Source organism: Phytophthora cinnamomi (assembly GCF_018691715.1).
Source record: "Phytophthora cinnamomi strain GKB4 chromosome Unknown Contig107, whole genome shotgun sequence".
Classification (NCBI taxonomy): domain Eukaryota; phylum Oomycota; class Peronosporomycetes; order Peronosporales; family Peronosporaceae; genus Phytophthora; species Phytophthora cinnamomi.
Window position 1 is genome coordinate 139,057 of NW_027151040.1, and position 21,559 is coordinate 160,615.

Below are 21,559 nucleotides of genomic sequence, written 5' to 3' on the forward strand. Positions count from 1 at the left end.
GCGATTGTGGCGCGTATCGCACCGGGTACAAGGGTATCGTGAAGATGAGGATCCGGCTGCTGCGGGTGCAATTGCCCCTGCAGCGGCGGACAGCCTTCCAAATGAGCGTGCGATGGATACAGATGGAGCCTTTAGACACGCATCGAAACGGATTCCATGGCTATGATAAACTGTTGGAGTAGACGCTGCTTTCATAGCAACATGCAGCGACCAACTTCAACATTTCACTTATCAATTTGCTGCAAAGCCACTTCCCCTCATGAATCATGAGTCATGATGCTATCCTTGGGTACAGAGATCCATGTATCCTTGCCCGCCACCTCCTCAGCGCTTGAAACGCGGATCTTCATCCACCTTGTTGAGGATCTGCTCGAGACGACGGGCCTCGTCGACGTTTCCAGACTTGTAGTGCATCTGCATCTGCGCGCGGAGACGCTCCTGCTCGCGCATGGCCTCGATCTTGTCCTTGTCCATGAGCTGCAGCACGAGACGGAACTCCTCCTGCTCCTTCTTCTCGCGCGCAGCCTGGCGTTCATGGCGCACACGGTCCTCGTCCGCCAGCGAATCCAGAGCCTTGTCTGACGTCCCCTTTTGCTTCGCGTATGCCTTGCGCTGCTGCTTCTGGTAGCGCTTCATCTCGTACTTCTCAATGTCGTAGTACTTCTCGTGAGGCAGCGTACACGTGTTGTAGTCCTCCATATACTCCTTGAACAGTTCCATGGCCTCCCACTTCGGCCCATTGAACTCGCCCATCTTCTTCACGTCCCGCAGCCACGCCTGGAACGACACGCTCTTGGAGTGGAAGTCCGACTCGCGCAGAATGCCGTACTTGCCGTACTCGTTCTGGTTCACAGCGTGTTTACTGCTGCTACGGCCTTTCTTGCTCTTCTTGTCCTTCTTCTTCTTGTCCTTCTTGTGTCGCTTCTTGTCCTTTCGCGAGCGACTGCGCTTGTGTTTCCGCTTCCGACGCGATCGCTCGTCGTCCGAGCTGTCCGAGCTGTCGGATTCCGAGTCTGAGTCCGACTCAGACGACGACGACGAGCGTGACCGGCGTCTTGAGTGGCGATGGCGGTGGCTGCGACTGCTGTCGTGCGTTCTGTCGCTGCTCTTCTTGTCCTCCGTCTTCGATTTGGAGCTGCTGGCATCGTCGTCGTCGGAATCCACCACCGTCCACATGCGCGACCGGTGCTCAACTTCCTCGCGGTTCTCCAGCTTCTGCTTCTCTACGCCGTCCACTCTCTCGCGCTCTTCATGGCGTCTGTGCTTGTCGTCGCGGTGGTGGCGCCTGTGCCTCGACGGCGCTGAGCGGCTTGCGCTTCCGCTCCGACTCCTGCTGCGGCTCCGGCTGCTGCGTCTTCTCCGCGGGCTGCGGCTCGGAGAGCGTCGACGACTGCGACTGTGGCGCCTCTCGCTGCTGCTGCGGCTGCGGCCACGCTCGGTCATGCTGCTCCGATGACCAAGTTGTGCCACTCGAACGATGAACACAGTTGGGGAGCAGTATGTAGCCATACACTTAAGGAGCGACAGTGTCAAATACGTTTGTAGAGCGTGTACCTTTTGCAGCGAATCATAACGCAATAATGGCCGAGCAGACCGGCGATGACACCTCTGGCGGCGACGTGCTGGCGCTCGGCGTGCGCGGGTACAGTTGCCAGGTGTTCGACGACCCGGAGACGGCGTGGAAGCTGCACAAGGAGTCACATCTGATTGCGTGGCGCGGAGAGAGCGATGGCGACCTGCGCGTGGACCGCTTCGACGCTCGGAATCTGCTGGAGGACCGGAGTCTGTTCCGCCAGCTGAAGAAGAGGAAACGACGGACGTCGGGTGGAGATTCAGAGGCAAAGGCAGGAGCCTCGGGCAGTGGTGAAGAAGGCGAAGAAACGGAGCAGCAGAAGCTGCATCGCCTGCGCTTCGGGGACTACAGCGTCGAGTTCCCGCCATCGGAGGAGACGTTCGCGGCGGAGAATAAGTTCGCGTACCAATACCCGGAAGATGGGGACGACCAGGAAAGCGATGGCGAAGTGTTTGAACCGCAGTGGGCTGTGCCAGATAGCATCGTACTGGTAAGGCGTCGCGAAGTGAACTGCCTTGTTGAAGTACATGTAACCGTTGATGAGTGTATTTCGTGAATTTGCTCAGCCGAAGACCAAGAAGAGGCATGCGATTCTTGAAGCTACAGCAAATAAGGTGCGGGGAAATCCGCAGCTAGAAATCATGTTGAAGGTACGTGCCGTTTGGTACTCCCTGCATTGTACTTCGACTATCAACTACGGGATGTAAGCCCAACAGGCACCTTTCAATTCCGACGTTGCGTATGCATGGCTGAGGAATTTTCTGGTTTTATGAGAGCCTTGAATGGTGTAGTTCTTGATAAAATGTGTTTTGTAATGTTGCAGGTGAAGCTCAGTGAAAACGTCAAATTTCGCTTTCTAGATCCTTCACACGCGCTCCACGCATACTATTGCTTCTTGCGCGACGAGAACCCGCAACCTGTGGTGCAGGCGAACAAACTTGTCAGGGTATCTCTTTTAGGAGATGAATACGACCAGGATGTAAGTAAACCCGAAGTGGTATGCAGAGTTGCTCTGGAAATGTAACGCGACTGTGTGCATGTATTTGTCTGATAACAGAGTGAGGAGGAGGGCGAAGAACACACCACCGACATGGACGCGAATCGCGAGCTGAAGAGCGCTCGGCATCACCATTGAACATGCAATCCTTGAAGACTTCGTGTTCATATCAATTTGTCTTGGCTCTTTCGCATTTTGCTTATTCAACGAAAACCTAGGACAAAATTGAACTATGGTGCGCGCGAGTATGAAGACATCATCTTGCCAACAAGATGACATCTTGAGTCGACGGCGCAATCCTACATGCATAGCGAACGCACGCGAGCGATGCCCGCTTACGGGAACAACCGCTTGGGGTCACGCGGGAACATAGAGGCCTTACGGATGTTGCCAAGGCCCAGGTAAAGCATGACAACACGCTCCAGACCAATACCACCGCCACCGTGGGGAAGAGCACCAAGGCGGAACGAGTCGATGTAGTTGCGCATGGACTCCTGCGGCACACCCAGCTCTTCCATGCGCTGGATGAGAAGGTTGGGGTCGTGAACACGCTGCGCGCCGGAGACGATCTCCTCGCCACGGATCATCATGTCGTACGAGTTGCTCCAGCGCTTGTCCTTCGGGTCGGGCATCGTGTAGAACGGGCGCACAGCCAGCGGGAACTTGTCCAGAATGTAGAAGTCCGTGTCGTACTTCTCCTTGACGAGGCGGCCAAGCCACTTCTCGTTCTCAGTGCTCAGGTCCTCCTCGGGCTCTTGCGAGGCGCCAGCCTCCTGCAGCATCTTCACACCTTCTTCAAAGCTGATGATGAGCGAGGGCTTATTGTACTTAAGCGGCTCGAACGGGTGCTGCTCGTTGATAATGGCAAGCTCCTTGGCGTAGCGTTCCTTCAGGCCGTCGAAGATGTAGATGAACAGGTCGGAGAACACCTCCAGCACCTCGTGGTAGTGCTCCTTGATGGTCATTTCCAGGTCAAGGCCAACGAACTCGCACATGTGACGGTGCGTGTTCGAGTTCTCGGCACGGAAGACGGGGCCAATCTCGAAAACACGCTCGAGGCCGGCGACGGCGCAAGCCATCTGCTTGTAGGTCTGGGGGCTCTGAGCCAGGGCGGCGTCCTGGTCGAAGTACTTGAGCGTGAAGCAGTTGGCACCGCTCTCGGAGGCGCCGCCCACAAGCTTCGGGGTGTGGATCTCAACGAAGTCGCGCTTGATGAGGAACTCACGGAAGAGCTGGCCGACAGCAGCCTGGATGCGCATGATGCACTGGTTGGCCGGCGTCCGCAGGTCAAGCGGGCGCGTGTTGAGACGGGTCTCCAGCCCCACGTTCGCGTAGGTCGAGCCCTCGGCCTTGACGACGGCGTCGGGGCGGGCGGCGTCCTCCACCTGGAAGGGCAGCTCGGGCAGCGCCTTGCTGACGACGAAGAACTTCTCCACGTTGAGCTCCACGTCCGTCTGCGTGGTGCTGAGCACGGGGCTGTCGGGCACGATGAGCGTGACGAACACGTCCACGACCGACTCCTTGGGCACGCCGGCGGCGAACTTGATCATGGGGCGCGAGACCTTGTCGCTCTCGTGCAGGATGGCCTGGATCGTGGCCGTCTGCTCGCGCAGCGTGAGGAAGGCGATCTTGGACTTGGCGCGCACGGCCTGCAGGTGGCCGCGCACCCAGAAGCTCTCGCCCTGCAGCTCCGGGTGCAGGTCCTTCACGCTGCAGCGACACAACGGTACGGCGTAAGATGGCCGCTCTAGGCTAGGAAGCCGCAGAGACAGCAGCTACGTACGACTTGTAGGTCTTGTCGGGGCGCTCCTGCGACTGGATGAGCGGCAGCTCGCCGTACGTGTCGGTGAGCGTGGGGCCGGCGGCGGCCGCAGCCGCTTTCTGGCGCTCGAGGATGCGCAGCTCCTTCTTCGTGAGCTTCTTGGGGGCGGGGGCGGGCGTCGCGTCGGCCATCTCGGTTCTCTCTTGGGCGCTGGGGCGTCGATCGGGTTGTGTGACGCAGACGCTTGCGAGCCAAGCACCAGCGTTCCCTACAGAGAGGGTGCACAACCCAATAGGCTCTTAAACGGAGGGAAGGTACCGCCTACCCTCCAATCAGCGTCGACTTGTCGCAGACGAATAGAAACGATTGGGTAAAAATACGACCTCGAGACACGTACGCGTCGAAGGAGCACCACCACGAGAAAGTTATCATGCGCAAGACCATCAAGCGCGGCCTCAAGGTGGCCGCGCCGCGCCGCTCCCCACGCCTGCACGCGCTCAAGTCCACTTCCACCCAGAGAGAAGACGATGCTGTCGACTTGCCAGCCGCCCCGAAGCGCGCCGCTCGCACTGCGAAGCCCAAGAAGGCGGCGGCCAAGAGCAATGATGGGCCGAAGACTTCCACGTTGCCGCGCACCTTCGAGACGCGCTACCAGGCCAAGGGCTACACGACTGTGATCGGCGTGGACGAGGCCGGTCGTGGGCCGCTCGCCGGTCCGGTGGTGGCGGCGGCGTGCCACGTGCCGCTGGACGTGACGATCGAGGGCGTGGACGACAGCAAGAAGATCTCGGAGCCGCAGCGAGAGGCGCTGTTCGAGCTGCTGACCAGCCACCCAAGCATCACCTACGCCGTCCACGTGAACAGCGCGCAGCGGATCGACGAGATCAACATCCTGCAGGCGTCGCTGGAGTCCATGACCAAGTCGGTGAACGAGGTGGCGGAGCGGCTGCAGCAGCAGGACAAGACGTTCGTGCTGGTGGACGGCAACAAGCTGCCGCCGACGCTGGAGCTGCCCGCGGAACCAGTCATCAAGGGCGACTCCAAGGTCTACAGCATCGCAGCGGCCTCCATCATCGCCAAGGTCACGCGAGATCGACTCATGCGCGAATACGACGAACAGTACCCGCAGTATGGGCTCGCTAAGCACAAGGGGTACCCCACGAGAGATCACGTTGCTGCCATTGCCAAGCACGGACCTTGTGCAATTCATCGCATGACCTTCGCGCCGTTGAAGCCGAAAGAGGCTCCTAAGCCCAAGCCGAAGGGGAAGAAGAAGTCTGCTTCATGAGGAGGAGGACTGCATGGACTATGGTAGGAAGTTTGAATGCTTATATTCCATTTATCCCCTAACTTATAGATGAGCCTACGTCGTTGTTATTGACAATGAAGAAAACTATGTACGCAGCGGGGTTACGCGGGCTGCTGCCGCGGTTGGGCTGTCAAGGCCGCAGTAGCTGTCGTTGCTCTCAAGTCCTCGTGGCGAGCTTGCGAAGGATGAAGTCGACAACTCGTCTGTCGGGTGGCGCATCAAGGACGGCAACTTGAGTGATGTCATGGCCTGGATGTGCGCCTCAAAGCACGTATCACACACGCGCTGAGCTGCCATGTAACCTAGGTGAGGAAGCGCCAACTGACGCGTCGAGTGCTCGAAGCAGAACGAATTGCCACATTGGCGGCAGTGGTGGCGACGCACGAGAAGATTGAACGTGCAGTCGCATTCGTAGCAGGTGGGAGCCTTCGCAAAGCGCGGCACAGCTAGTCCAGGACGCACGGCCACAGATGGCGGCATATAGCACGACGAAGAGTTCGATGAAGATCGCGAGCGATACATGCCGGCTGATGCTGACCGCCTGGGCATCGGGTAGCGTCCTCGGCCGTAAAAGTCGTCATCACCATCCACAGAGCGATCGTCACCGTACGATGATCCAGCGTAGTTGGGACTGTCGAAGTAAGCCGGCATTCGACCGCTGCTAGCATGTGTCATACTCCGGGGTGCTGCGAAGTTCCAGCGCGACGAGGATCCCTGTCGGCCACATGAGGTTAGTGGTGCCGGAACTGCAAGAGGGCTGTCAACTGTGCGTGAACGTCGCCGATAGCTGATGCACGATGCAGGTCCTGCTTCGATACAATTGTTGTCCACCTTCAGCTCGAATTCAGGTAGCTGTAGCTGCAACTGCATCGTTTTGCGCTTGATCTGCGATGCAACCAACTTTTGGAGGGCAATTTCTTGCTGCTGTTGACGTTCTGGTGAAGGCTCATCAGCAGCTGCCTCACGAATTTCTTCACGCAGTTGGCGAGCCTCTTTTTGAGCCTCCACCTCCTGCAGACGCCACAAATCCAAGCTGTGGCGGCGGTCACGAGACCGATAAGCACGAGGCGATGCGGGCGGTGTTGCGTCTTCTAGTTCTGCGTCTTCGTTTGCGGGGGCAAGTGTGGGCGGCAAGCTGTAGCGGCGAATACGGCGCGAGTTGGGCGTCTGGAGCTTGGGTTTTTGTTGACTGTAAGATAGATCCACAACACAACCGACGTCGCGGCCATCGGCAGCATTAGGGTTCCCACCGTTGTCTAGATTGACAAGATCATCCGATAGCTCAAGCTCCAGTTGGTTTTCGCAATCGTGCTGATTGCTGCTCTCTTCTGCAGCATTTTCTTCGGATGAAAACATGACGGCCTTTTGGGGCGATTTAAACGCTGACTCCTTTGCCTTGAATGACGGGAACGATGCCTGCTGACGCTCCTTGCTCGCACTTTGAGCAACCATAGCCTGCATCTGCCGACGCAGTTCAGCCAGCTCATCCTTTAGGTGCGCATTGTCCTCTTTTAGTTTCGCCACGTTCCTGCTCTCTTCGCGCAGTGCTTTCAACGCCCGCTTAGCAACACGTGCACGCATCGCACACTGAAGTGCTAACGCAGCACGACACAATTTGCGGTATTTCCGTTGTGCCGATGATCGCCGCCAGGCCGTCGCGATCCGGGTCACTGCACGAGCTTCACGAAGGGACTGTACAATCCGTGTGGCACGTCGGCATCGGAAACGACACTGTACCGCCAATACACCTGCGCGAGCGCGAAGGAATTTACTGCGCGCACAAAGCTGACGCATCCTTGCCTGCAGCACTCGAGCTTGTTCCATAGCACGCATCCAGCACACAAAGCGATATGCACGACGCCCTCGAACACGGGCTTGCATAGCGACCGTAACTTTGCGGAGATGCCGGTAGCTACGGCGCGCCACGAAGCCTCTGACGTGCCTTTGGATAATAAGGCTAGCCTCCTGGCGTACAGCTACGCGCAAGTTCTCAAGCTTCTCGTATGGTTTGCGACGGAAGAAGACACGCGTCTTGCCCAGACTGACACCACAGCGCATCTGGTGAGCCTGCTCGTCGTCATCTTCTTCATTTTCATCTCCCACCTCGTCATCAGATTTGATGTCAGCAAGAAGAACTTGCGTAAGTTGGTGCAGGCACAAATCGAGCTCGCTCCAACTTCGATGTCGCTTTTCAAAACCGTTGTCCGTAAGCTTGCAGAGTGAGAGCAATATACGACGATAACGACCGAGAAATTGCTTGTGTGATAGACGCACAGGGAATCCTGCACGAGCTACTCTCACGGCTTCAAGGACACCTCCACTCCGCAACTGTTCCACGACACGAGTACTCTGGAAGAGCGAACCAACATGCGCGTCGTTGGGTTTGATGCAGCGCACGTATCGAGGAGTCGTGGCACGTACAGTGGTCAGAAGTTGATTTAGCTGGATCTTGAACTGTGTACCAACACTGACCGCAGCAATGGCTGACTTTGCACGTCGGATATTCCGACCACCAAAACTGTCCAGATCACTGTCCGCGGTGGCACCATCTTCGTTGGCTGAGCCTGTGGCAAGGGCTTGAATGAGCGGGTTGGAAGACCCAGCCAGTAGTTGGGCCGCGCTTTCGCAGAACGAATCCTTATTTTTTGCAAGGAAGCCGTCAACGGTATACGTGACACATCCAGCATAGTGCACCACCACAAACTGTGAAGCACGCTGAATCGCGGAGGCCGAGCGGAAGTGCGGGTGCTGCGTTTTCTTCTCAAACTCCAGGTAGTACTTGGCCACGAGGGCACGGTCTGTACCTTGAGGAAATACACATTCCTGGTCTGTAAGCGAGAAAATTCCTATCGGGCGGTGTTCAAATAGTTCAAGACACGCGCGGTTATTCGGGAAATCTACGAAGCTCCAACGGATACCTTCGTCTCGGTACAATCGCTGCTCCTCTTCAAAAATGTACTGGTTGAACTGGTGCTGAAGTGCCTCGTTGGCATAGTTGATGCAAAGCTGCTCAAAGGAATTCTCAGCCATGTCTTCAAACCCAAAAATATCCAACAGCCCGATGAAGTCAGTCGAGTCTTCCTCGTCATCGTCATTCCGATCAGGATCCCAAGGTACACTAGCCTGGCGTTGCAGCTTGTTGTTGACACGCGCTACCAGCCACTCAAACAATAGACGATAGCACTCCATCGTCAAGGCATTGCGAGTGTTTCGTGCATGAGCAACATCAACTCCTACGATCAATGTCTCGTTGGATGCGTGTATCCATCGTTTGGTTAGGGCGTGGCCGAGTGCCTCTGTGGATACTCCCAGCAGCTCAGCTGCCTTGGTGAAGTGATTGCAACCTCCAGTCGTTAACGTTGCTACACGAGCCTCGTCAACAAACACGTTATCCTCGCCCTTGTGGGGTACTTGCTCGAAGTCCACGTTTCCCATATGCAACACGGCCGCCACGATTTCCAGTACGCCGCTGATTTCGCGCTCGCTCATACCTAGCTGCTGCATGGCTCTCCGAGTGGAGCGAAACTGTACTGCATCCTTCACCCCATCGCGCCGTTTGGAGCACAAGCTCTGGTTCAGCAGGCGGAAGCTTTGAGGACCACCGGTTAGGGCCAATGCTTGCTTCTGCTCCTTACTCACACAAGTGGTGTCTGCACTCAGCAGCTCATAAAAAATGTGGAAATTGCGCTCGTGAGGTGCCTGCTTAATGACTCGGATCTTCTCCAGCAAGTAGGTGCGGATGCGAGCGCCCGCCAGCTTGCGGCGCTGGTCGCGGAAGCGCAGTTCGATGAACTTGCCGAAGCGGGAACTGTTATCATTGCGCACCGTGCGGGCGTTACCAAAGGCCTCCAAAATAGGGTTGGACTGCAGCACTTGCTCTTCGATCGTGGTGCGCGACGGGGATGGTGGAGGCGAGCTCGATTGCCCTGTATTGTGGTTTTGAGTCGTATCGGCCAGATTGTTTCCGGCGCCGCACGTGACCGCGAAGTACGTCATGATGATCTTGGTGGCTTCGGTCTTGCCGGCACCGCTCTCGCCGCTGATGAGGATAGACTGACTACGAGCGTTCTGCACAATATCGACGTACGCCGCTCGGGCCACTGCAAACAGATGGGGCTCTCTCGGGTCCGCAGCGGTAACTCGGTCTCCGAACTGCGCGTTGTGGTCGTAGGCGTAGCCCTGCAGCACCTCGTCGCCGTAGAGCTGCGGGAGGTTTTGGAAGGGGTTGATGGAGATGAGGATGTCACCGATGTGTGTGTAGATGGCGTGGCGCTGGTAGCGCAGGCGCAGCGCGTTGAGAATGGAGGCTTCATGCAGATGCGGCAGCGCCACGAGGTCGCGCTGGTCCTGTTCGCGCGGCATGTTGCGCGGCAGCACGTTGACGCACTCGCCCGAGGGCGCGAGGACCAGGGCCACGTCTCTCTTCTTGGCTTGGGCGGCGTCATCCGTTTCGTCATACGAGCCCCGGTGCCTCGCACGCGACGGCGACTCGTCGTCATTGCGCTGCTCCTCGATCTCCACCGAGACGGCAGCGTCGCGCACCTCGAGCACTCGAGCCGCGAGCCAGACGCGCTCGTCCGCGGGGTCGGCGACCCACACGCGTGCGCCTACGTCCATCGAGACGGGGGGAGGGGAGGGAGGTGTCGCTCTTGTGGCCGATTTCGGATTCTGAAGAGGAGGGAAGGCCCCGGCTCGCGTGCGTCCGTTTCCTTTTCTTTCTTTAGCTGGCGCCGTTGGCCGGCAGAAGGGCCGCTGTGCTAGAGGTTGGTGCCTGGCGCCAGGCCGGGTCCTGCGAGATCTTCTCGCTCGGGTCGCTTTACGGCGAGATCTTGCTGCTTGCTCGCTTCGGTCTTGTCGAGCAGAAGCCACTGTGGTCGTCGGCGGCGGTGGCAGCGACAGCTCCGCCGCTCGCTTGCAGGCGGCCGCTCTTTGCCAGGGGAGATGCGCGCAATATCAGGCGTTTTTTTTTCGCCAATAGGAGTCCCTCTGTGCCCCTTCGTCGGCCAATCACAGTGCCGTGTACCCGATCTTGAACAGCCGCCAAAATATTGCTACGTTCCCAAGCTCGAAATGAACGTAAGACAGTGGATTGAAGTACGAAGCCGACAGTACTACTGCCGCCTATTACTATGTATGTACTGGTTTAAATGAATAATCTAAGGACGGCAAAAATGCTTCTTCAACCGTGTCGCAGCGCGGGCACTGTCTGCTTGTTGTTGCGCGCAACCGAACGAGGGGATCAAGTGCGTGTGCGGGTGTCGCCGGGCTGAATCCTCCCTCGTGTCCGCCGACAACAGTGAACGTCTTCCGACCTTTTGCGCCTTTTGGCGACTTCATGTTAACGTAACGTCCGCGGTGGCAAAAATGTCCGGCAGCTGGAGCCGCAGCTGAGGTGCTGCAGCTTGGGGGGAAGCAGACGCCCTAGCTCGCTCGCTATCGCCTTGCTCGTTTCATCCTGCTTGTCCATGCAAGCGTGGGAGCGGCGCCCTCGATCTCGCAGCCCAAGCAATCAGATGGTCCCGTGCCACCGAGATCGGCTTGAAGATCGGCCCAGCAAAATTGCTGGGCAAAAATTACAGTGTTCTCGTGACGCTCTCCCTTCTTCATGGTCTCGACGCTGCTGCTCGAAAAGAAGAAGAAGAAGAAGTATTGGATAGTGTCAAATGGCAGAGGCACTCGATATCAGAATTTCTTGTGAAGCTACAGTGATGAACGCCAAGTTAGCTCGCCTGGGTATTGGTGACGCCGAGGGAAGCGGTTGCAACGCCAGCACCTGTCTAAAGATCGTTGAACGCTTCGTTTCCTATTAGTCATACACTCGTCCTCCTTCCTCCTCGACTACTGTGCCGCTACCGGCGCAGCGAGATGCGGTTCCTTCCCGTCTGTTGTCGCGGCCGGGGCGCAGAATACGTGTGACTGCACTAGCACTGACCTACGAGCTGTTCCAGTGCGCTTGGTTCACGTCGTTCGCGTTGCTGCCACCTTGGGCGCCGCCGTTGCCGTACTGGCGGTAGCTCTGCTGGTGCGCGTTCGGCTGCTGCTGCTGCTGTTGCTGCTGCTGCGGAGGCACTTGCTGCTGCTGCGACGGCGATTGCTGGTAGCCCTGGGGCATCATGTGGCCCCATCCGCCGACGGGCTGCGCACCGTAGTTGCCTGCCCAGCCGTAGTGCTGGCCGTACGAACCGGTCATGGCCGCCGACGCGTTAGGCACCGGCGGCGAAACGTGGTCACGGCCTCCCGCGTTCTGGTAGCCCTGCATACCAGCGTTGCCACGCTGGCCGTGCGACTGCTGCGAGCCAGCTCCGCCAGCTCCGGAAGCTGCGCCACCCTTTCCGTGGCTCTGCGGGCCGTTTTGGTGGCCGTGGTGGCCATGGTGGCCACCCTGCTGCATCGGAGCCTGCTGCAGGTACCCGGTATTGATCTCTCCGAAGCCCTGCGGGACGCCAGCAGCGTACTCGTGCTGCTGAGCCATCATGTGCTGGTCCTGGTAGGGCATGTTCGGCGGGTTCGAAAAGCCCGGCACGGGGCCTTCAACTCCGTAGGGCATGCTGCCGCGCGGCGGATATTGCGTACGTGGGCTGTACTGAGCGAACTAAAGGGCACCAAAGCAAACCAACAACGATAATCGCAGTGAGTACATCTGCCATGCACAACCAAAGATAAACACGGGGAAACACGAACCTGTGGGTTCTGGTAGTATCCGTAGCCCTGGTAGTATCCGTAGTTGTACGGGTTGTATGGCAGCGCCATACCAGGCGGGGGCGGAGGCGCGTAGTGGTAACCTTGCTGCATACCAGCAGGACCCTGCTGGTGCATCTGAGCCGCCGTTTGCTGTTGAACCTGGTTCTGCTGGTTCTGCTGTGGCTGCTGAGCTTGCTGCTGCTGAGCCTGCTTCTGCTGAGTCTGCTGCTGGACCTGCTGCTGCTGCTGTTGTTGCTGCTGAGCCTGTTGCTGCAAAGGAATCTGCTGCATCTGAGCGACGGGCTGTTGACCACGGGAAGGAGACTGAGCGGCGACTTGACCAGCAGCACCGCCGCGAGCGCCAGCGCTCTTCGGGGTTCCGGAACCAGTAGGGAGCTGGCCTGGAGTCGAAGCCGCGGGGCGGCCAAGGTCCATCGAGTACTGGCCGTAAGATGTCTGGTACAGGCCTGAGCCATACCCAATGTTCATCTTGTTGTTCTGGGCCGCAGCACCTCCTTGAGCTTGGAATGGTCCTCCCTGGGCACGAGTGGGCGTGCCACGCTTGACTTCATCGGGCTTAGGCAGAGACGCCGGGGACGGAGCCGAAGGCGTGAATCGGGGAGACTGGCCTGTGGTGGGCGTCACGCGGCCCGAGTCCACCGACAGTCCAGGGGGAGCAGAAGTGGTCGCCTTCGTGACAGTTGTCTCCTGTGTGCGCTGCTGCTCAGCGCGGTCAGGTGACACAGTCTTCTTCGGCGATGCAGTCTTGGTCGTGGTTCCCCAGGCGCTCTGAGTTGTAGTGGTTTTGGTGACGGTCTTGCCACCGTTGTTCGAGCTGGAAGTCGTCGTTGTCGTCGTCGTCGCGGCCCAGCCACGCGGCGACGAGGGCTCCAGTGAGTCCATGCCATTAAGCGAGAAGCTGCCAAATTGAAGCGAAAGGTTTGGCGTCGCGGCAGTATCCCACTTGCCCATCTTGAGGTACGGCCGAGGACTTGTTGAGGCCGATCCAGTCGAACGAGGCACGTCAATGTCCTTCGGCGAGCCTGGCACAACCGTCGGTCTCGCATCGGCAATCGGAGACTTTGGCGCGGGGGTGGGCTCCTTGCTAGCAGGAGGGGAGAGCACAGGGCTTCCGCGCGCCCATGCGCTAGGAGTCGATGCCTTCTTGGGCTCAGTGGCGGCAACAGGAGCAGAGGTCGACCATTCGTCCATCGCTGACGTGGAGACATCGAGGTTGCCCCATCCAGCAGCAACGTTCGAAGTACTAGTTTCCACAGTCGTCTCTGTAGTCTTCGTCTTCTTTTTCTTTTCAACGGTCTTCTTCGGCGATGCCTTCGGACTGGCCACCTTCTCCACGACCTTCACGGTTTCCGTCTTTTCGACAACGGCAGCAGTTTCTTCAACGGCATCAGCAGTAGTGGATTTTTGTGTCTTCTTGCTCTTCTTCTCATGTTGGGTCTTCTTCTTCGGACTGGCTGCCTTCGGGGCTTCCGGAGCGGCAGTAACCGCAGCGGCCTCCTTTTCCACTGCAGGTTCCGTCGGTTTCTCAGTCGGCTTAGGCGCAGCGGCGGGTGCGGGAACAGCAGGTGCAGGCGCGGGAGTGGGAACGGGCTCTACGGGCTTGGGCTTTGAGGTGACGCCAGTGACATTGAGCTTCTTTGTCCAAGCGCCAGTGAGCACGGGGTAAACTACGGGAGGCGTTTGTGCAGCAGACTGCGTCGTGGTCGTTTTGGTGGTAGTGGTGGTGGTGGTTTTCGCTCCGCGGTCCCTCTTCGAGTCCTTGACTGCTTTAGAGGACTGCTGCACGCGTGCTTCGTTGGACGGGCTGAATCCGTCGGTAGAGTTGTTGTCGTTCTCCGGACTCTCTTCTTCATTGTCGCCCGCACGGGTTCCGCGCGTGCTGCCAGTGGTGACAACGGCACCGCCGCGGCCACGACCTCCCCGACCACCCCGGCCGCCCCGCGAGGAGACCATGCCTCGGCCTCGCATGCTGCCGCGGCCACGAGTAGAGAACCGCTCCGACGATCTGGGCGGCTGGGCGTCGCCATCCTGTGGCGCCTCGGCGTGGTCATCCTGCTGGTGCTGTGTCTTGTGTGACGAGTAGGAGCGCGAGTACGAGTGGTCCTGCAGGTGAAGAAGCAAAGGGCAAAGGGAACAAGAAGCACACAAGCTGTCAGCGCGTAGAGCAGACGGACAGGCCGACGGATGGACGCACCTGTTTCTTCTTGGCGCTCTTCTTGGCGACGGTGGCCCAGGCGTCGTCCTGGTCGTTGCCGCGGTAGTCCTCCCACAGCTCGCTGATGGCGTTCTCCATGCGCTGGGCGTCTCCCTTGCACTGGCCGATCAGCACCTGGATCTGACTGTCTGGGGTGCCGGGAGGGCACAGCTCGCGGTACTTGGTCACCTGCCGCGCACATATACACGAGATACATCAGCAAACACACACGCACACAGCACAGACAGAACGCGCGCGGCCTTCTCCTACAGAGGAAGAGGAAACGGCAACTTACTTCCTTGCCGCCTGCCTGCGGGGCGGCGGAGATCTGTTCGTCGAGGCGCTGCATCTGCAGGCCCTTCTGCAGGAAGTAGTCGCGCTTGCTCATGTTTCTGATGTGTTTTCTGCGGGGGGAGGGGGACGGGAGCTCGCAGGCGGCGGCGCGAGCGTCTCGGCGGCGGGGCGGGGCGTTGGCTTCTCCTTTCAGGCCAAACAAAATCTATGCCAGGGGGGCGGCAAGATATAAGATGGAAAAACCTCGGGCCCTCGTCCAATGAAAACGGACGAGGTTTTTTTCACTGGTAACGGACAAGAAGGGGCAACTTTGCTTCAACTTGCCGCGAGTGTCTTAGTTCCGAGGGGTTCCTATTAGTGCGCGTCGCGAGCATGGAGGCCGCTACAGCTCGCCGCACTCGGTGACCGTGATGGCGAGCTTGGGCTTGCTGTTCGGGCCCACCGGGACGCTCTCCATCTTGCGCAGCAGCAGCAGCGACGCGGGGTCCAGCACCTTGCCGAAGACCACGTGCTTGCCGTCCAGCCAGTCGCAGGGCGCGCACGTGAGGAAGAACTGGCAGCCGTTCGTGCCCGGCCCGCTGTTCGCCTGCGACGGCAGCAGCAGCAGCAAAAAGCGAGTTAGCAAGTCAGTACCCAGTTACAACCAACGAGCGCGATGCAGGCTGGACACGCACCATCGACAGCAGCCCGGCCTCCGTGTGCTTGTGGATGAAGTTCTCATCCTCGAACTTGTCGCCGTAGATGCTGATCCGACCGGTACCGTCGCCCTGCACCGTGCAACCGCCGCGAAACGTCGTGAGCCCACCGCCACAAGTCAACAGAGCCCACCAGAAACCGCAACCACGTGCTTTCTGCTCACCTTGAGGAAGTCTCCGCCCTGCACCATAAAGTCCTTGATGACGCGGTGGAAGCTGCAGCCCTTGTAGCCCACGGGCAGCTCCGATTTCCTGCGCCAGCAGCAGCGCGCAACCAAAGGTCGAGCAACGCGTTAGTCTCAAAGCCCGAGTGCGGTTCTCGATCTGCCGTGCCTCGCGCATACCTGTATTCGCCCGTGCAGAATTGCCTGTCGGAGCAGCAGCACAGCAGATCACACGTTAGCCGTCTGCAGTTGCGGAGCGTCTGCAGCCAGTCAATCGCAGCACTCGCCTGAAGTTCTCCACCGTGCGCGGGCAGTCCTTCTTGAACAACTCCAGCCGCAGACGCCCCACGGGCGCGCCGCCGATGGAGACGTCGAAAAACACCACGGGGTTGCCCCGCCGCAGGGCCTCGCTCAGCGCCGCGTCCATAGCTCGAAGCTGGGAAATGAGCAGCTCACGCCAAACCCTTGCAAAATAGATACATGCGGTGCTATATCGGATTAACAAGGGTGGATCCATTGCAACTTCATTTATCGAAAGAAGAAATCCATCCATACCGGTATTCTCTTCGACTTCATCAGCTGAGCACGGTCGCCATGACGCTGGAGCTGTATCCCGCATCGGTGCACAACGCCTCCCACGGCACCGCGGTGCAGTACCCGAGCCACATCGATGAGGCTGTGCAGCAGATCCACGGGGCCTGCCAGGGCCTGGGCACGGACGAAAAGACGCTCATCGCGGTGCTTGGCAGCAAGTCGCCCGAGTCGCGCAACCTCATCGCGTTGCGCTACAAGGAGCTGTACCGCCAGCCGCTCAAGAGTCTGCTCAAGAGCGAGACGTCGGGCGACTTCGGCCGCCTGCTGCGCATGATCTCCACGCCGCTGCCCGAGACGGAGGCGCAGATCCTGCGCGACGCCACCAAGGGCATGGGCACCACCGAGAGCCTCATCGTGCAGATCCTGTCGGGGAGGTCCAACGAGGAGATGAACATCCTCAAGCGGACTTACTTCGATATGGTGGGCAAGGATCTAGCCGTCACGCTCAACTCGGAGCTCAGCGGCGACTTCCGCAAGGTTGTCATGGCTGTTCTGCAGTCCTCCCAAGTACCCTACAACCCAACCGTGCACAATGCTGCCAAAGCTGAGGAGGAGGCTACTGCACTGTACAAAGCTGGCCAAGGTCGACTGGGTACCAATGAAGAAGTCTTCATCGGGATCCTGGTCAAGGCTCCGCCAGATTTCCTCAAGATGATGGACGCCGTGTATGTCGCCAAGTACAACAACAACATTGTGAAAGCCGTGGATAAAGAGTTCAGTGGGGATGCGAAGAAAAGTCTCAATTATCTCGTCCGATCCACGATTGACCCGTACCCTGCGATCGCGGAGGTGTTTGAGAAGACCATGAAAGGCTTTGGAACGGATGAGACGGGGCTGAGCACAGCGCTGGTGCGTTATCAGTCTGTTTTACCCCACGTCAAGACTGCCTATAAGAAGCTGTATCATGAAGAACTTCGGGATCGCATTAGTGGCGAGACAAGCGGCGACTACAAGAAACTCTTGCTGGAAGTGTTTGACGCGCCCCAAGATTTACCGCGGTCGAAGGTTGGATCGGGTGGAGCTGCGTACTCCAGTGGGGTCAGTGCGACTACTGGTGCCAGCTCCCCGGCTTATTTGTCGACCCAGACGTCGTATGCAGCCTCGACTACGAGTCTGCATTCTCCTGGTCAAGCGTATACTCCCTCTCCAGCATATCCAACACCGGCAGGACAGCAGGTATATGGTCAGTCGACGCCCCAATCAACCTACGGCGCTGCCCCTCAACAAACGCCGACGTCACAGCCAGCGGAAGGGTATCCAGCACCAAGTGGCGGCAGCTACCCAGGTCAAACCACCGCTCAAAGTCAAGGCCAGGCGCCTGGCTATCCTTCTCCCCAGCAGCAGTCTGGATACCCGCCCCAGCAGCAGCAAGCAAGTTATCCTCCTCCTCAACAACAGCAGCAACAACCGCCGTCGGGGTATTCTGGACAACAGCAGCAACATGGATACCCGCAGCCAGGATACCCTGGCCAACAACAGCAACCGGGATACCCAGGACAACAACAACCAGGGTATCCTGGGCAGCAGCAATCGGGATATTCGCAGCCAGCGCAGCCATATCCGCAGCAGCAGCCGAGCTATCCACCCCAGCCGTCGGGATACCCATCGCAACAGCAGCCTAACTACCCTCCTCAGTCTGGTTACCCCCCGCAGCAGGCCAACTATCCGTCAGCGCAGTCGGGATACCAACAGCAAAGCTACCCACCGCCACAGGGGTATCCGCAGTACCCTCCGAGCCAGCCGTACCAGCAATACCCAGCTCCCGGTCAACCGCAGCACTCTGGTTACCCCCCAAGCCAGTCGTACCCGCAGTACCCGCCTCCCGGTCAGCAAGGTTACCCACCGCAGTACGGAGCTCCCCAAGGTAACTACCCACCCCCTGGCGGCTATCCACCTCCACACCAGCCTCAGTATCCGACACCCGGTGGGAACCCTCCGTATCGGGGCATGTAAAGTCTTGGAAAGCCAAGTAGCTGTTGATGTCGCTTTTGGTGGTGGCTCAATGAAGCACACCCACCACAACTTCAGTAGTCTTAAATCCATACATCTTTCTACTTCTACATGGTAGATTGTGAAATGAATGATTCAAGACGATCAAGGCTTAATCTACACACCAACAACCTCATTATTCATTTTCCTCTCAACTCATCACTTGCCGACGAGATGAAGCAGAGCCAATTTGTCTTCGTGCTTTTGGTCACCGCCATGCTCGAATCGGCCTGTGCCGTTAGCTTCGACTGGCAACCCGAGGCTGCCGTCGAGATACCTGAGAATGGTGCCATCAATCCGGTGAACATGCTCCGACGCATGCAAGTCACCACCGAGTTGTTGGACACGGAGACTGCGACTTCGGCTTCTGCGACAGGCAATTCAGCGTCTGCTTCCACCTTGACGACCGAAACGGAAGCTCCTACGACGATCATGGTCCGACTGCCCGACAACTTTGCTTCAAGTTCCTCTGGCTCGGGCAGCGTCATGTTCTTCGATGGGTCCATCAGTGGCGATGACAAGAATGTGAGCAAATCGGTGGGCTCAGGCAGTGCAACCGACGAAGTGTCTGGTGCGGCTTCGAAGCGCAACTCCGGGGTGATGCTAGTGCTGACCGCGTTCGTGATCCTGTCCACTCTCGTGCTCGCGTAAGAAGTCTCCAAGGCCAGCCTAGGTAGCCGATCTCCTCGACACGACAAGCAACGTGCAATCACCGATAGGCTACCTGTAGTGATCGATAAATGTACCAACCATACAGTTTGTTTGCAACACAAATTCCTCGTTATCTGAGTACTAAAGACTGTTAACCTCGCCCACGATGTTGACCTTGTATCCCTTGAACAGTGCAGGCAACGCAGCTTCCAACTGCTCAAGAAACAAATACGACAGTTAGAGCGACGAAATTGATTCGTGGAAAGTAGTTGTTCGTACCTCTTTCTTCAGCTTTTTCGTTGCCGCCACGAGCGAATTGATCTGGGGTTGGACGCTTTTGGTGGCATCGATGAGATCCACGTTCTTGTCCTCCAAAACGTGGATTTCACGTCGACATTTATCCATGTGCTTGGTTAACATCTCCAGGTTCGCCACGTGCCTGTCCAGATATCTCTCCGAGGTCTTAATGAGCACCAGTTGCTGCAAACGTTTGTTCGTCAGCAAAGATACAGCCTGGTCCACTGCAGCTTGGAATTCCTCGATCTTTGTCGTGCTTTGCTGTTCCAGCAGAGCTGTTCACATACCACAACAAACCTGTTAGTATTATAGATTGTGTTTTGTTGGGATAGAACCACATCCTTACGAGAAGAGCCCTGGAACTGATTGGCAAAGGCAACGGAATCACTTGCGGACAGCTCAATTAGTCGTTGGCGGAGAAACCCACGCAGCTCCAGCAGATCATTCAGGACACGAGTGCGAAATTCACTGTCATCCAACAGACCAACTCGAGTAACTTGCTGGCTAGTAGCAGGCACATCTACCATTGCCTCTGCACCTGCCGCTTCAATGGCATCTGCCTGGCCTACAGGCTCCGCCACATCCGAAGCTGTGATGTCCCAATCAATTTCGACAGGAGCATCGCCAACTGAAGTGTCAGCAGCTGGATCAGCAGACGCAACTGTTTCAATACCCCAGTCAATCTCGCCAGCATCAGCGGTGCCGCTGTCGTCAAGCGAGATATCCCAGCTAATCTCTGCCGCCTCCGCTTCAAAGTCCAACATCGCACCCGTTTCCACCAACTCATCGCTGGCATGACGAAGTTCCTCAATCGCAGCAAAGAACTTGTGCGGAGCCACGACTAGCTCGAATGGTTCATCCGTAGTGATTTCAGGATCTTCGGTCACTTCGGGCTGTTTCTTGCCCTTCTTTTTGTTCTTCTTCTCCTTTTTCGAGGAGGACGAACTCGTGGCTTCCACCACGGAGGCCACAACAGGGACCTCGCAATCGTGCAAGTAGGTTTGGAGCGCTTGGTGGTACTCAATTGCATCGGCAATTTCGTCACAGCAAATAGCCTTTGCGACACCGTCAAAGATGGACGGCAGCTCACGTGGTAAACGGCGCAGCTCTTCACGGAAGTTTTCTCCCTGAGTGAGCAGCAGTACACTCAGTCAGTAAGACAATGCAGCAGCATGTGCACAATAATGTGCTATCAGCATCCAAACGTGAAACGAACCGCGATGCCCATGTCCGCGCACGAGGTCTCCAGCTTGCGCTTGTACTCCGCAATGCTTCTCGTCAGATCCTGACGAACATCGAAAATTCGCGCAGCAAATCAGTCAGCGCGCTTGTGACCACAAACACATACACAACTTCTGTAGCTCACCGCTGCCTTGCGGTTGTTATCCGCGACTTGCTTCTCATTCTGCTGGATCGACTTTTTCAAAAACGGACTAAATCAGCAAAAGCGCACACAATAGTAAGTTTCGCAGCTCTATCCACCACACACGTGGCCTCCGTCTCTCATCTTGACTGACATTTCAAACGCCGTGTTCTGCGCAATGATTCGCGCCGCCTCGGCCGCGAAGACGTTGTTCTTCTCGTACTGGCGGATCAGCGCACTCCAGCGCTTCAGCACCGACGACGTGTACTGTACGTAAGTTCAAATAAATACACAGCGACGTCTCATTAGCCCCCGAGAACCACATTTGCGGTTGGAAAGCGGACGTCCCCCCACCTGCCCGAAGAAGTTCTTGCTGGCGCCCTCGTCCGACTGCTCCAGGCACTCGAAGATGAACTTGCAGTCGAAGTAGCTGAGGTCCTCGTGGCTGGGTCGCTTGGCGCGGAACTGGGACAGCTGCTCGCTGGCCAGAGGCAGCTCCGGGTACAGAGCGGCGATGGCGTCGCGGATCTGCTTGTGCTGCTCGAGCCACTTGTGCGGCACGATGCGGCGGTCCACCAGCGCCTCTGCGTGCGAGGACAGCGGGGGTGACACACGTTAGGGCGAGGACGCAGGGGGGAGGAAGGGGAGGAGGGACCCACCCAGGAGCTGCTTGTACTGGATGTCGATGGGCAGCTTGCGCTTGTCCGCCATGCTTGCTCTTTCCAAACAAAATGCCGTCGGGGAATTGGAATTGGGAGTGAATTTTGGCCAATCAAAAGCGCAAAAGAGAATCGTCTGTCAAAAAGATTTTTTCCGCTCTGACGTCACTTGCAAGATACTTTTGCAAGTTGAAGTGCCAGCACGTGCCTCCGCTTGACTCAGTTGTTGTATCCACCCTATGGCAAATCTCTGCTGGCTGGATCAACGAGCTGAGTTCCAACGCGCCTGCTCCGCTCCGCTCTCGAGCTCATTCCT

At 57.8% G+C, this 21,559-nt stretch overlaps 9 protein-coding genes across 10 annotated transcripts; 3 read left to right on the plus strand and 6 right to left on the minus strand.

The window, feature by feature from the left end:
- Positions 1 to 324: 324 nt before the first annotated feature.
- Positions 325 to 1,176, minus strand: IUM83_17278 (uncharacterized protein; the record flags this gene model as incomplete). Its single annotated transcript, XM_067942219.1, has 1 exon — positions 325 to 1,176. One exon carries the CDS (start codon positions 1,174 to 1,176, stop codon positions 325 to 327), a length of 852 nt encoding a protein of 283 aa, XP_067782417.1.
- Positions 1,177 to 1,452: 276 nt separating this feature from the next.
- On the plus strand, positions 1,453 to 2,708 carry IUM83_17279 (Splicing factor; the record flags this gene model as incomplete). Its single annotated transcript, XM_067942220.1, has 5 exons — positions 1,453 to 1,497; positions 1,593 to 2,063; positions 2,140 to 2,223; positions 2,397 to 2,552; positions 2,631 to 2,708. 5 exons carry the CDS (start codon positions 1,453 to 1,455, stop codon positions 2,706 to 2,708), a joined length of 834 nt encoding a protein of 277 aa, XP_067782416.1.
- A 197-nt stretch (positions 2,709 to 2,905) lies between these two features.
- IUM83_17280 (aspartate-tRNA(Asn) ligase) lies at positions 2,906 to 4,523 on the minus strand (the record flags this gene model as incomplete). The annotated part of the gene is made up of 2 exons (XM_067942221.1): positions 2,906 to 4,280; positions 4,354 to 4,523. 2 exons carry the CDS (start codon positions 4,521 to 4,523, stop codon positions 2,906 to 2,908), a joined length of 1,545 nt encoding a protein of 514 aa, XP_067782428.1.
- A 239-nt stretch (positions 4,524 to 4,762) lies between these two features.
- On the plus strand, positions 4,763 to 5,620 carry IUM83_17281 (Ribonuclease HII; the record flags this gene model as incomplete). Its single annotated transcript, XM_067942222.1, has 2 exons — positions 4,763 to 4,833; positions 4,933 to 5,620. The coding sequence occupies 2 exons, from the start codon at positions 4,763 to 4,765 to the stop codon at positions 5,618 to 5,620; spliced, it is 759 nt and encodes a 252-aa protein (XP_067782337.1).
- Positions 5,621 to 8,759: 3,139 nt separating this feature from the next.
- IUM83_17282 (Myosin-like protein) lies at positions 8,760 to 10,258 on the minus strand (the record flags this gene model as incomplete). Of its 2 annotated transcripts, XM_067942223.1 has the most annotated exons (3): positions 8,760 to 8,793; positions 9,027 to 9,166; positions 9,281 to 10,258. In XM_067942223.1, the coding sequence occupies 3 exons, from the start codon at positions 10,256 to 10,258 to the stop codon at positions 8,760 to 8,762; spliced, it is 1,152 nt and encodes a 383-aa protein (XP_067782355.1). The 2 variants fall into 2 exon arrangements, with proteins under 2 accessions (XP_067782355.1, XP_067782354.1); XM_067942224.1 differs by lacking the exons at positions 8,760 to 8,793; positions 9,027 to 9,166 and having other exon boundaries at positions 9,477 to 9,567; positions 9,618 to 10,258.
- Positions 10,259 to 11,573: 1,315 nt separating this feature from the next.
- Positions 11,574 to 14,925, minus strand: IUM83_17283 (flagellar peptidyl-prolyl cis-trans isomerase; the record flags this gene model as incomplete). Its single annotated transcript, XM_067942225.1, has 4 exons — positions 11,574 to 12,233; positions 12,323 to 14,446; positions 14,538 to 14,726; positions 14,833 to 14,925. 4 exons carry the CDS (start codon positions 14,923 to 14,925, stop codon positions 11,574 to 11,576), a joined length of 3,066 nt encoding a protein of 1,021 aa, XP_067782363.1.
- A 288-nt stretch (positions 14,926 to 15,213) lies between these two features.
- Positions 15,214 to 16,117, minus strand: IUM83_17284 (flagellar peptidyl-prolyl cis-trans isomerase; the record flags this gene model as incomplete). Its single annotated transcript, XM_067942226.1, has 5 exons — positions 15,214 to 15,417; positions 15,506 to 15,598; positions 15,691 to 15,778; positions 15,871 to 15,894; positions 16,017 to 16,117. The coding sequence occupies 5 exons, from the start codon at positions 16,115 to 16,117 to the stop codon at positions 15,214 to 15,216; spliced, it is 510 nt and encodes a 169-aa protein (XP_067782427.1).
- Positions 16,118 to 16,284: 167 nt separating this feature from the next.
- IUM83_17285 (Annexin (Annexin) Family) lies at positions 16,285 to 18,924 on the plus strand (the record flags this gene model as incomplete). The annotated part of the gene is made up of 3 exons (XM_067942227.1): positions 16,285 to 17,460; positions 17,531 to 17,795; positions 18,353 to 18,924. 3 exons carry the CDS (start codon positions 16,285 to 16,287, stop codon positions 18,922 to 18,924), a joined length of 2,013 nt encoding a protein of 670 aa, XP_067782351.1.
- Positions 18,925 to 19,065: 141 nt separating this feature from the next.
- On the minus strand, positions 19,066 to 21,295 carry IUM83_17286 (CDK5 activator-binding protein; the record flags this gene model as incomplete). Its single annotated transcript, XM_067942228.1, has 8 exons — positions 19,066 to 19,137; positions 19,204 to 19,496; positions 19,568 to 20,348; positions 20,438 to 20,506; positions 20,588 to 20,654; positions 20,739 to 20,851; positions 20,939 to 21,168; positions 21,244 to 21,295. The coding sequence occupies 8 exons, from the start codon at positions 21,293 to 21,295 to the stop codon at positions 19,066 to 19,068; spliced, it is 1,677 nt and encodes a 558-aa protein (XP_067782352.1).
- Between the last annotated feature and the right edge of the window lie 264 nt (positions 21,296 to 21,559).